This window comes from Pleuronectes platessa, chromosome 11 (genome assembly GCF_947347685.1).
Source record: "Pleuronectes platessa chromosome 11, fPlePla1.1, whole genome shotgun sequence".
NCBI classification, from domain to species: Eukaryota; Metazoa; Chordata; class Actinopteri; order Pleuronectiformes; family Pleuronectidae; genus Pleuronectes; species Pleuronectes platessa.
The window spans coordinates 2,251,307-2,264,743 of NC_070636.1; the positions used below are offsets into that span (position 1 = coordinate 2,251,307).

The 13,437-nt window shown below is 44.5% G+C and overlaps 1 protein-coding gene across 2 annotated transcripts in view; it reads right to left on the reverse strand.

Moving 5' to 3' along the window:
- mark3a (MAP/microtubule affinity-regulating kinase 3a) overlaps positions 1–13,437 on the reverse strand; it is a 38,377-nt gene that overhangs the window by 1,831 nt on the left and 23,109 nt on the right. The window contains exons 10-16 of one of the 2 annotated variants that reach the window (XM_053434212.1): positions 12,588–12,687; positions 10,223–10,335; positions 9,936–10,083; positions 8,931–9,148; positions 8,499–8,602; positions 5,948–6,220; positions 4,608–4,634 (exon numbers count right to left, since the gene is read on the reverse strand). In XM_053434212.1, the coding sequence (XP_053290187.1) occupies positions 4,608–4,634; positions 5,948–6,220; positions 8,499–8,602; positions 8,931–9,148; positions 9,936–10,083; positions 10,223–10,335; positions 12,588–12,687 (983 nt within the window). The remainder of the gene's footprint in view (positions 1–4,607; positions 4,635–5,947; positions 6,221–8,498; positions 8,603–8,930; positions 9,149–9,935; positions 10,084–10,222; positions 10,336–12,587; positions 12,688–13,437) is intronic. The other variant, XM_053434213.1, reaches the window with a different exon arrangement.

Genomic DNA, 13,437 nt, shown 5'->3' on the forward strand with positions numbered 1-13,437 from the left:
GACAGAGAAAGAAGCAGTGACAGTGAAGTGACCCGAGCTGAACCCACAGCAGACGAGAGGAGGAGCAGCCGCTGAGCCACAGAGCTTCACAAACAGAGCAGGAGCCGGTTCACTGGACCGAGGTCGGAATTTAAAACCTCCCGAGCTTCACCCGTTCAGTCTCACAGGGGGAAGCGGTTCAAATTAAAGTTATGTTTTATATCACAATACGGAAAAATGTAAGTAAAATCATTAAAAATCATTCACGAGCTTGGAAACTGAATTTTGACGACAAATCTTAAAACGAAATCCGTCCACGAGAGGAAGTAAAAAGATAATACGTCTGAGGGATAAAATTAAATGTACAAAACAAAACCTTACATTTTATAATTTAATATAAAAATGGGTAAATATGATTTTATCTTCTTTAAACTGTGATCAGAGTATTTTTGTGACTTTATGTTCACGTCTGATTGTAAAAGTTTCTCATGCGTTTAATTCAACACGTGAACAGAAACTCAACTTGAATTCTGTGTCTGTATAAAATCTATGATCACAATATTTAGATAAACGCTGAGTTCAGAACTTTGTTGCGTGATTTCAAATATTCTTCTGTATCATGGATCATTTACAGAATCTGTAATAAGTAATAAATAATAACCAGAAGAAAAGCAACTGTTGGATTCTTCTGGTGACAAACTGCAGAAGTTTCCTCATTTAAAAACAACTCCAAGAGGAACAAGAGGAAGAATAAACAGTTCCTGACAACATGTGAAGGAACTATGGAATATTTCTAATCGGCTCAGAGACAGAAACCAACTTCCTGTTCGGTCTGAAGCTTCACTGATGAGACTTGAGCCACAGGAAACAGCTGACATGACCGAAGTAGAAGATTAGCTTCTATAATTGTCTAATCTGTGTTGTTTACAAATGGTAAAATGTAGGAAGTATTTTATTAAATATTGAACTGACTTTATTGTGATAGAAAAACTATTTTTCTGGTAAAATGTATAATTTTATAGTGAAATCCAAATAAAGAAAATAGTCTATATTTCTCCAGTCCACTCTCTCTCAGTGACTGTTGCTGGAAAAGACTAATTTCTCTAACGAGAGTAAGAGCAGCAGAGCAGCTGATCTGATTTGAGAGATCAGTTACTGGTTCTTCACGCAGACTTTTAGAACTACACACTCTGACCCGAGTAACTTCACTTCAAGGAAAGTGAGAACTAAGTTCCTTTGCTCCTCTGACGAGACGGGAAACAGAAAAACAGGACGGGTGGAGGAGGAAGTGACTCCGAGCTCCCGACAGCTCGAGTGACTCGACAAACAAGAGTGAACAGACAGGACTGACAGCAGATCCTGGGTCAGAGAGGCTGTGAAAAATCACAAGACCGAGGAGGAGGAGGAGGAGGAGGAGGAGGTGAGGGAGGGAGGGTGACAGGGGAGGGGGGGTGAGTCCCTCCACGTAACCGACACTTTCATCTCAGGAGAAGTTGAGGGATTGAAACAGCCCCTTACTCTAGATCTTCATCTTCCTACAACTCTCTATATCTTCCGCTCCTGAATCTGAAAGAAAAAACGTGAATCTGAGGAGACGGCGAATTTCTCAATGGACACATGACAAGAAAAAGAAGAGAAGGAAAGAAAGAAAGGAAGAGGGAAAGAATATCTAAATGTATGACATGGCGACAGGCGAAAAATAAAAGGAAGGAAAGACCATGGAAGGATGACAAGAAGGAAGGAAGGAAGGAAGGAAAGGCTGATCAGAGGCCGGAGGACAGACTTACTAAGGGTCTTTCCTCCCTGGGTAGAGGGGACGGCCGGCCCTGTTTTGGCCATCTGCCTTTTGGCCGGGTCAATACTGACCCTAGTCAGAGAGGAAGAGCAGCAAGAGGTCAAGGTTAAAGGACACAGGAAGGTTAGGAAGACAAGAACACACAAACTGTGAGGAGAGGAGTGGAGGAGGAGGAGGAGGAGGAGGAGGAGGAGGAGGTGACTGGACCTACAACGTCCTGAAGAGGAGGAAATGATTTCAACTCTTTGGTCCCAAAACGTGATGAAGAGGCTTTTTAACAGAAACGCATGAAACTGACAAAATGTAAACATGTTATCAGACAAGTCAAAAATCAATGTGAACACAATAAACAATATTCTGTTAAATAACTGAACAGGAGGGTGAAGATAAATATGAAGTTTTATGGTTGGTTGAATATTGATCTGAGGATGTGCTAGATAAAAAAAAGTAAGGGAGTCAATTACAATTAATTCTGAGGGAAACGATTAATCAATTATCAAAGTAGCTGCTTATGTTTTACTTTATCAAACCTAAACTAAATCTGTAGACGTCACTTTTTTCTCTACAAACTATTTATGAATAATAATCCAGAAAAAGATATTCTGATAAATCAACAATAAAAATAACCTGAGCAGCATTTATAGAAAAATGTAGTTTATAAGTAAGAGGATCTATTTTAATAAATGAGTCAAATAGTTATAGAGAAAACTGAACTTTTAATTTGTGTTAAATAAAAAAAACATAACCATAAAGCTTCATATTTCTGTTCTGTTTATTTAAATCACATTATTGTTTATTGACTCCGTTCTTGACTTGAGTGAAAACCTTTTCCCCGAGAGTCTGTGTCAGTTCTTTAGAAATGAGGAACAAGCACGAAACCAAAGTGAGGTGATAAAGAGTGAGAGGATGAGAGGATGAGAGGATGAGAGGATGAGAGGATGAGAGGATGAGAGGATGAGAGGATGAGAGGATGAGAGGATGAGAGGATGAGAGGATGGTGATGACCGGTGACACCAGAGCTGATAAAGACACGGGGGTTTTACAAATCAACCACCGGGGGGCGCTGCTGAGCCTGGAGCCGGCTCCTCCACTGCTCTGAGGCCACAGCTGACACTGTTTGATCACATCCCTCTAATGAATGGATCTGTGCTCAGGGATCTACTCAGTGTCCTGGTTTCACACCATGAACCAGAGGAGAGTTGATCTGAAGCCGACTGCGTCACGAAACCACAACAAACCACAAGATGGGAAAAAACCCTTATGATAATAACGTTCATATTAATCACGGGTTAAGAACTGATAACTAACCGGATGGAGTCGAGATGACGTGAAGCTGCGACGCTTCTCAACGAGTGAAACTGAAGTTCTTCTTAAATGATAAATCAAATATTCAAAACCCAAAAAATGAAAACACATTCAAGAAGCCCAAACTTTCCAGAACACAACGAGAACTAAACGGGACAAACGCATCGAGCGTTCGATTCTGATATGAAACTTAAATGACTAAAGGTGTTGAATAAACGCACAATAAAACAAAACTAAACATTTAATATTAACTAACTTCTACACAAACACAACAAACTGTGTTTTTGATATCTCTTCATGGCCTGAACCTTTTCACTGCCTCTCCGTGTGAATCAGGAGAAGTTTGCTCCTGATTCCACGAACATGAGAAAACACTTCAAACACTAATCTGCTTCCTGGTGAATAATGAAGCTCCGTCCACATCGTGCAGCTGGAGCAGGAGAGAGGGTTCGGGGGGGCGGTCACTGTGGTGAGAACACGAGCCAGGCTGTCGATGCCATGCATGCACGGGCGGATTGATTAGTGGCAAAAGCTGCTTGTTGTTGCTGCTGCTGGTTAAATCGACTGGTTGATGGAGGAGTCCCAGTCAGCCTGCGTCCATCAGACCAGCCCCAGTGGGAACGTTTACACACACACACCAGCTCCAACCGGATTAATGCACAATAATAATAATAATAAACATTTTTCATCGGCTCATATCTCTTATTGTTTGAGTGACATCTGAAAGGAATAGTTTGATTTGCTTCTATTGCTGAAAAGATCGAGTCTGTGCGGTAAATACAAATCTGCAGCTTAGCTTAGCACAAAGACTAGAAACGGAGGGGGGAGTTAGCCTGGCCCTGTCCAAAGAGTAAGAATTCACCGTACTAGAAGCTTAAAGTGCCTGATATGGATATTATACCACATCCAGGACATTTGATCTTAATTTATCCTTCCATCTTTATTTAAAGTCTACATGTCAGATTAAATCTAAATAAAAGCATTAGTGCAAAAACATCTATTTTACTGAAGACTGACTATTTTCTTTTCTGCCAGACAAACACCAGAGATGCAGAGTTATGAATATTCCTCATAAACAAGTTGAGATGTTTACATGTTGTTGTTGTTGGTAGATTTCTTCCCCTCCGGACAGAACCAGGCTGCTTCTCCACTTTTCAAGGTTTTGTGTTTAGCTTCATATTTACTGCAGAGAACTGATCAGCATCAATCTTTCAATCCAGGAATCCAAAGTAAAGTATTTCCCCCGGATGTCAAACTGATCCTTTCAGAATAAAACTCACCCTGTGATCGGATTAGATGATAATTTGTAATTCCTGGGTAAGAAAAAAACCGTGTCAGAAATCCGGTGCCATTAAATCTGATGATAACCTGTGTGAGTAAACGCACCCAGAGAGTTTGTGTGTCTCCAGCTAAGCGTTGTGTTAGTTCAGCCCCACAACACGTCTGTTGAGTTGCACAGGAAGTCGTGTTTTTTTTTTTGTCGTTATTTTTTTTTGTCACACAGCGAAAGGCAGTGCAGGGGTCCTACCTTTTGGTAAACCTGAATGACATGTTTCTACAACAGAACCAGACAAAGACACAGTGAGAATGGTGAAGGAGACGTGAGAGGAGGGGGGGAGGGAGGGAGGGGAGGGGGGGAGGCATGAGGAATCTGAATGAGTGAACAAAAATGGGCTGATTGGAATCATCAACAGTGAGAAGGGAGATTGACTTTTGTTTTTGGTAATCAAATGATTTCAATTCCTCATTTTAGGTCAGTCATTGCAGGAGGGACGTCTCCGGCCCGGCTGCCGCTCGAAGAGGCTTGAAACAATAGATAGATGTTTCTAGAAACTGAACAATCCAGAGTGTGATAACAGGTACAGACTCCAGATCTGGAATCAGAGGGAAACTGAACCTCTGATGCTTTGGTTTGTTTGGTCTAAACCCAAAAGAAAACTGATCTATTGATGCTTTTCAGATCCGACTCATGTTCACACGGTTAAATTCAAAAGTTGAACACACCCTGGATGTGAGAGGTGAATCACCAGTGACTCCACCTGCAGAGTTTATCTACTTTCTCATGAAGAGCTCAAAATAAAACTCATTGTCACGAGTCATCATAGAAGCAGAAGAACCTGTGGTGTTGTGTGGTTTGTGCGTTTCACACCCGACACGCCTCTGACTCGGTTCCCAGCAGATCTCAACATCCGCCCCAAACGTACAGAGGCCGAGACGTCTCACACAAGCACAAGAGAACACAACGGAAACACAATCACAAGCGGTTCACGACTCTGCTCCTGTCGTAGTGAACCTCCACCGTCGCTCACTTGTGTTGTGGTTGTGTTTCCGTCGTGTGGCTCAGCCTGTGTCGTACAGAAGTCTGATTGTGTGGTCGCATTTATAAACTTACTCCTTTTTCCACCACTGGTTTGAATGTGATCAACCAGTTTGAACCAGACCATCGCTTTCTACTGGGATTTAGACCAAAGAAATCAAACTTCTTATGACTCTGAGTGATATCAGAGGTCGTGGGTTCGGTTCTCTGGGGCAGGCAGCCAGGCAGTGACAGACCAACAACTCAGACTGAAGAGTAAATCACCAGGTACAGGACAGTGAAGTTTCCCCAAAGCAGGTAATGAATCATCCTGACTGCACAAGGCAAAGTGTTGATTGGATTTTAAAGTGGAACAGACAGAGTCACAGGAGATTAAACTGAGCAGAGCAGGAGTCTCTTTCTACTTCAGTCCTGACGACCACTCGACATTTAACAGTTTAAAAAGTTCATTAAATGATTTTTATAATAACTTCAAGATTAAAACTGAACAGAAAAAGAGCTAAAGCCCAAACTGTGTGTGTTTCCTGGGGTGAGGCGTTCCCCTCGCTTACCTGCGGGTGAGTTTGGAGGTGAGCTTGGAGAACAGGTTGCTGGTTCCACGGCTGCGGGTCTGGGAGAGGGGCGTGGCGTCGTGGGAGAGGGTGGGCGAGGCCGGCGGCCCGTTGTACGTGGCCGTGCGCCGGTCTCTCAGCTGGCCCCCGTGGAAGGTGCTGCGGCTGGCCGTGCCGCGGGGGAAGCGGAGCCGGTCGGGCGTGGTGGCGTTGGTGATGCTGTGGGTCGACGCCACCGGGTTCCTCTGACCGCCGGGCGACACCGCCACGCTGCTGAGGTGGAGGGAGGAGGGGGGGGGGGGGTTAGAGTCGGACGGGGACAGGTCTTCAATGTGCCTGAACTTAGAGAAGTTAACTACATTTGTCTGCATCATCTTCTATTCACAAATAAATTAAGTCTTCTAATTCTGTTTGTGCAGGAACACAAGTTTCGTGCTGCAATGGAAATAAATAACCCTTCAACTCTTTCACCACATTTCAAGAGTTAGTTATTGGTACATGGAATATTCTATTATCGACCATGAGTTACAGATAAATGAATCTGGCATGTTAGATGTAAACAGGGCAGGAAATCAAATAGCATTTAAAACTTTCAGCAGCTGATGGATTGAGACAACTTGTTTAATCCTTCAGATTTCACAGCCTGATAAATAAGTCAGATTACATTTAATATTTTACGAATAAACTAACATTTTCAGTCTTGAGACCTTTTGTCTTAAAACGCTGCTTTTCCTCTCACTCACACTAATTCTCTTTTTATTTTTCACTTAATTTGTTTCAGGAAGTCAAACAACACATGATTTTATTTAAAAACTTCAATAAAGACGATTAGAAATGTCTGCCTAACATCCTGTTGTAGATTCTAGCGCCACCTGGTGTTTGTTCTGTGTGAACAAAGCTTTTAGATCAGGTTTGATCAAAGTTAGCCCGACTCTCACTGTGAGAGAGGATTTGCATCAATTCACCAGCCGGACATGATGCTGTTAATTTCTCGCCCTGGACATCAAGCTCTTCAGAATGATAAGAGTGACTTTGTGTCCCTGATCCCGGTCTGAGGAGCAGGAGGAGCAGGAGGAGCAGGAGGAGCAGGAGGAGCAGGAGGAGCTCAGCCGTCGGGCTCGTGAGACGAACAGGTGAGGGACCCGGGGTCGGAGGAGAAGATCAGGGTCAAAGTTCACGGCAGAGGATGGAGGAGAGATCGGGGGGGCGGAGCTGTGATAGTTGGTTATTGTGAATGTCTGCAGGTCCGTGGCTTCATGGAGGGATGACGGAAAAATATTATCACACACAAACGCCTCGTCTGTCGGGGGGGGGGCGGCGCGACGGCAGAGTGTGGATACATATTTTTCTAATAATGTGATTCCACTCGTCAGAGTCTGAAATAAACCTCAGGTAAAACTTCGATCTATAACAATCTGCATGGGAATCTAAATTTTAAAGAGTTTTCCTGTTCACTATAAATAAAAATGGATAATACAACTTCCCTAATAACTTTCATTCTACAGGTCCTACATGATTCTTGTGTTACTTTTTGAAATGTTAAGATCAGTGTTAACTTAGTGTCCTTGTGTCTTTATTCCACTTGTCACATATCTACAGTTAACTCATGTTTTAGAGTTCTACAGCTCTTCTCTGCTCCACACGCAGTTCAGACCCTGACCAGAGGAACCAGCTCGCTGCAGGACACGTGTCCATGGTTTAGTTGTGGTGTTAGAGAGTGAAGCTGATTGGATGTGTGGGTTAGCGAGGGGCCGGACAAGGGGCTGAGACATGAGACAGGAGACAGACAGGGGGGTGCATCGGAGGCCCTGCCGTCTTACTTGGGCGTGCAGTAGTCCAGATCGTAGAAGGAGTGGGGCAGCGTGGCCCAGCCTGCCTGGCAGGCGTACGAGGGGCCGACGGTTTGATACCTCAGCCGCACCGAGCTGGACGAGGCGCCGAACGCAGCAGCCGCAAAGGCGGAGGAGGAGGAGGAGGAGGGGCTAGTGGCACGGGCCACCTCAGTCATGCTGGTCAAGCCACAGTTGGAAAAAGGAAAAAACCCAAAAACCCAAAACCAAACCACAAACACACAGAAAGGAAAAGTAAGAAAGAAAATGGAAAGTAAATTAAGATAGAATGAAAAATAAAGAAATAAACTAAAGGGGTGAAACAAATCTTTTTCCAAGGATCTTCTCTGAGATTATCAATATTTGAGAAAGTCTCGGCCTTTGAGTTGAACAAGCTGGAGTTGGACGACTGACGCTGGAGTTTGTATTGAGACGACGAATATTAATATTTACAAGATTTGACTTTGTCACCATTCATGTTCAAGGTGAGGATTTGTCTCCGTGTTTGGATTCAAACTCTAATACTGACCATAGAGAACATTGAGGATTGGTGAAAATAGATAAAGAGACAAACCGGCTTCCATAGAAGGAGCCGAACAAACTACCAGTACTTTTTACTATCTGAGATAAAAGTGTCAGCGTCTGGAATCTACTTGTATTAACACCGACTCTCTGTTGCTGTGATGGATGCGTGTGGACGGCAGGAAGCAGCCTCCTCTCACCTGTTCTCCTTCCCGTTGGGGATGACGGACAGACGCTCCGTGTTGTTCCGGTCGCTGCAGACGTACGTGTTCCTCCGGGTCATCCCAGCCGACGCAGGGTTAGTCTGCAGGAGAGAGGCAGAGGAATGTAAAACATGATGAACTGATAAGAACTGTAATGGAAAGTAATTCGGTTAAAAAAACATCAGTAGTCAAGTTCAGTGAATCTCCATCAGGAACCATCTCAACATGACTAAAGTAGATAAAGATGTCCTCACCCCCTCCTCCAGAAACATGAATATCTGGTAGAGGAATGTTCTTTATGATTCACTTGCACTCTGAAGCCGTGTCTCTTTAATTATTTGTTTTGGGACCTTGATCTGTCTTGTTTCTGATTTTTTTAGCGACTCCCTGTTATAAGTTTCAAAGTGTGTGTCTGGTGCCGTGACTCACACTCGGGCCGGTGGTGGCGCCTTTCCTGCGGTCGGGGATGTCGGCCTTGTTGGGGTTGTTGGCGTTGCCCAGCAGGGGGCTGGCGGGGGGGGCGCCGCGGCTCCCCGGGGTGCTGGGCTTACGCAGCTGGACGCCTCCTTCCTCCTTCACGCTGTTCTCGGCCGTGGTGGTTTGACTCCTCTTCGGGTGAGCCGTCCCCGGAGGATTGTTCTGACCGACTGAGAGAGAGAGAGAGAGAGAGAGAGAGAGAGAGAGAGAGAGAGAGAGAGAGAGAGAGAGAGAGGAAACAGAAACAGAGACGAGTGACTTGAAGATTCTGTTTAAACCAGATTCAAACACTGAACAGGCTTTTTTTAATTCAAGTGCTTTTATCTAAAATGAGACGACCTACATTTGGATTAAGTATAATATCTGAAACTGATTTGAACTGATGAACAGAGACGTCAGCCCATTAGAAAACTGTGCTTTAGAGCTTTGTATATTTATCTATCTGTAAGTATTTATCTAGTATTTTTTTTCATATAATTTAATCCAGTTATGAATCTATCATCTATCCATTCTTGCACTGTTATTACATTAATACTGTATAATATATACTCCCACATAAATAGCTTTAATTTAACAGTTAGTTCATTCTTCCATGCAGATGTTTTCCTGTGGCAGTTGCTGAATACAGATTGTTCATTTCCTGTGAGTGCTGCAGCTCCAGAGGTTTCTCTCTCTGAGTGTAGATGTCTGAGCTGCAGGTCTCAGACAGGAAGTCGTACAAACTGATGTTATTGACAAAGTGTTATATTACAATAGGCAGCACTGAGCTGAAGGTTAAAGAGCCTCCACCGTGTGACTGATTTTACTGCTTTGAACGAGCTCCTGACACAAACCGACCTTCATCAGGAGAGAGAGGCAGCTTCATTCAACTCAGAGGAACAACAACAGCCCAGTGGATAGAAGGTGTTGAGTTAAAATGATGTTTCCACACTGTTAACAGGAGGTGGTCCTGCTCACCTTGCTCACTGTAGCGTCTCTGCTTGTGGTTGGACGAGGCGCTCCTCGACACCTTGAGGTGGGAGGGCGACTGGCCGTTCAGCTCGCTGCTGGGTCTCGGTTTGGCCAGAGACAGGTTGCTGCTGGAGGCCGACTCGCTGGGCTCGTTCTGGAGGAGACGCAGAGAGACGGAGTCAAATCACAGAGTGCACGCTCCTCCACCTTCAGCTCGTGTGGAGTCGAGGCTCAGACAGGTGTTAGGGAGGAAAACAAAAACATTCCGGTATGAAGGCAGTTGATCTTCGTACCTCAGAGGCCTTCCTGCCCAGCAGCAGGTAGGTGGCTGTGATCTCATCATACTTCATCTTGGCCAGAGACTCCTGGATCTCCTCCAGGTTGTAGCCCATCCCCACCATCACATCTGCAGCAACACAACATAGTTCAAATTTAAATCACAGGCACAGGTTTGTTATTTTTGCAGAAAAAGGACTCAAACTTCAAACCATCGCTTCTCAATCTTAAAACAATAGCCAGTACGTTTGCTGGTGATTGTTAAATGATCAATTAACTAATTGTTAAAGACTAAATATTGCAGTAATCTGCATATTAACTGTGTCATCAGCCCCCTGCCTCTGGTTCTGCCTCCATCAATCAGAAAGACTCTGATTGGAGGGTTTGTATGAGAGCACACATGTGCAGGTGAGTGGACACGGACACACGTGACTTTGACATGTAACCCCCCCCCGTCCAGCTGACGTATGTAGCACCACGGCAGGTGAAGCCGTGTTTCCTGCTGCAGCTCCGGCCTTTAAACATTTATCTCTGCGTGTGGTTCCTAGTGCCTTTGTGTGCCCCCCCCCCCCCCCCCCCCTAACATAATGCATCACGTGAAAGCTTTTATTCTTCCATTTCCACACTTCACTCCCCTTATTAATATTTAATAAAACGGTTCCATCTGAAACGTGGCGGAGTCACAGGTCTGAGATGGATTCAGAGATGGAGTCGGCCTCAGATCAGAGGTGTTAAAGTGACTCAGTGATTTGTGACCAGCTCAGATTTCCTGCCGCTGACGAACAGGTTTGTTTTTGTTGTCGTGTGATCAAAACTCAGTGAGTGACAGCAGACGTGTTGGATGCAGACACACAACTGCTGCGCACAATCATTATATCATCGAGTGACTCACTGCCCACCAGCTGCAGACTGTGTGAAATATCAATACTGGGTTTTTAATTTGTCGGGTATCGAATTGAATCTCACTCAAGTCATGGTGTCAGTCTCCTTCTGTACCTGGACACTGACACTAACTCAGTCAGACCAGAGGTAGAACTGAGACGTCAGTGGAAGAGAGAGAGAGAGAGAGAGAGAGAGAGACAGAGAGAGAGAGAGAGAGAGAGAGAGAGAGAGAGAGAGAGAGAGAGAGAGAGAGAGAAAGAGAGAGAAAGTGAGAGATAGTGAGAGATAGTGAGAGATAGTGAGAGAGAGACACAGAGAAAGAGAGATAGTGAGAGAGAGAGACAGAGACAGAGAGAGAGAGAGACAGCGACAGAGAGAGAAAGTGAGAGAGTGAGTGAGAGTGAAAGAGAAACAGAGAGAGAGAGAGATGGAGGGAGAGAGAGAGAGATGGAGGGAGAGAAAGAGAGAGAGAGAGAGTGAGAAAGAGAGGAAGAGAGAGAGAGAGAGAAAGAGAGAGAAAGAGAGAGAGAGAAACTGAGAAAGAGAGAGAGAGAGAAACTGAGAAAGTGAGAGAGAGAGTGAGCGAGAGAAACAAGCTCCTCTGCTGTCACCAGGCAGAATCTGTGATAACCATCTCTTCTCATCCATCTCCGTCACTCCTTCCTCATCGCTCCCACTTTCACCCTCCTCCTCCTCCTCCTCCTCCTCCTCAGCACCTTCTCTCTTCTTCTCAGTTTTTGTTCTTCACAGTTTAATACTGTAGCTTTAGATATTATTTGATCAGATTGTTATAATCAGTGTAGCTGTTAACATTCATAAAACTGTTGATCTGAGTTTTGACTCGTATTCACCAGGACCTGGATGTTTTGGTGTTGAAGGCTTTTGTGTTTCTGCTGAACGTCCGTGTCCATTAACGACCTCAGGCTGTAATTACCCACTGGTCAAAATGGTTTCCAGAATAACCAGTGAAGTTATCAGGGAGCAGATGTGATAGTTAAAGACAAAGACCTCTCTCTCTCTCTCTCTCTCTCTCTCTCGTTCGCATCCTTCTTTTCATCCCTCCTCTTCTCTTTTTTGTCGGCTGATTGTGAGTTCGCACTGACACATGTGCACCGACCGCCAACCCCAGCTGCTGTTATGTAACACTCACCCACCCCCCCCCCCCCTCTACAGCTTTCATCCTGAGCTCGATGGGGAGGCTTCACTCTCTTGTTGTGTCTTTGCTTTCAGCCGCCGCGCTCATGTTTATTTCTTCATCATCACGTTTCATCTCCTCTTTTTAAAGCTCTTCAGCTCTGAAACAATGAGTCGGCCTCTCGGTGGTAAAGCTGTGACCACGCCGACGTCTCCTCACACAGAGGAAGCTGCTTTTTAACTCTCGTGCACTTTGCTGATTGCACAGCAGAGTTTCACGAGGCCGATGGTCACAACGCTCGATAAGATAGATGCAGATATGTGATATCAGCAGTTTGACATGAATCAGTGAAATGTTTATTTTACCTATTCTCTTCTGATCCGTGATGTCGAGCTCGGGTTCAGTGTACGGCTTCATCTCGTCCTCCTCGAATCCTGCGTTGATCCATCGATCCCTCATGATTTGCTGCAAATACAGATTCAGACAGTAAGAACCCGACTGACACCGACTTTATTCAACTGTCACAAAGACATGACGGACATTTTCTTTATCATAAACACAGACATGCACCAACATTTGAGATAAGAAACCAATAAATCAGCTTTTTAAAGAGACTTTAAATCAGGGTAAATGTGTTTTACGGATACATATACTGGTAATTGAGATTAAATAAATTTGCTTCTTCTGGTTTCTTCATTTTCTCTGCGGCATAAATTTCTACGTACTTTTTGGCCAATATAAAAAGCTGTAAATCTTTTATACAGGCTTATAGGAACCTTTCCATTAATTATAATCCCTTAAGGAAGTGAGTTCTCGTTCTTTCTTCTAGTTTCTAATTTCTCATCTTATCACCGAAACAGGACCCGACTGTGAAATCACCACGTTCACATCGAGAGCATCAACCAGGACGAGGAGAAGCTTCCCATCAGAACTGTCTCTGCTGCACGTCGTGGTTCTACAGAGCAGCAGATGTTTTGCATCACGCTGGGTCATCATCATTGATTTAGACCAGAGTCGTAAACCTGAACAGGAGAAGACGAGCGGCTCAATCTGTCCAATCACAGTCACCGGCGTCTCTGAATGACCAGAGTGTCATTTACTCCTCACTTATGTGAAGTTGATGTTCTGAGGACAGATGGTGCTTCAGGCGCAGCAGCACCTAATGAGACATCCCGCCTCTAACAGGTCTTTACTGTGACCGCCCTGTTTGTTACA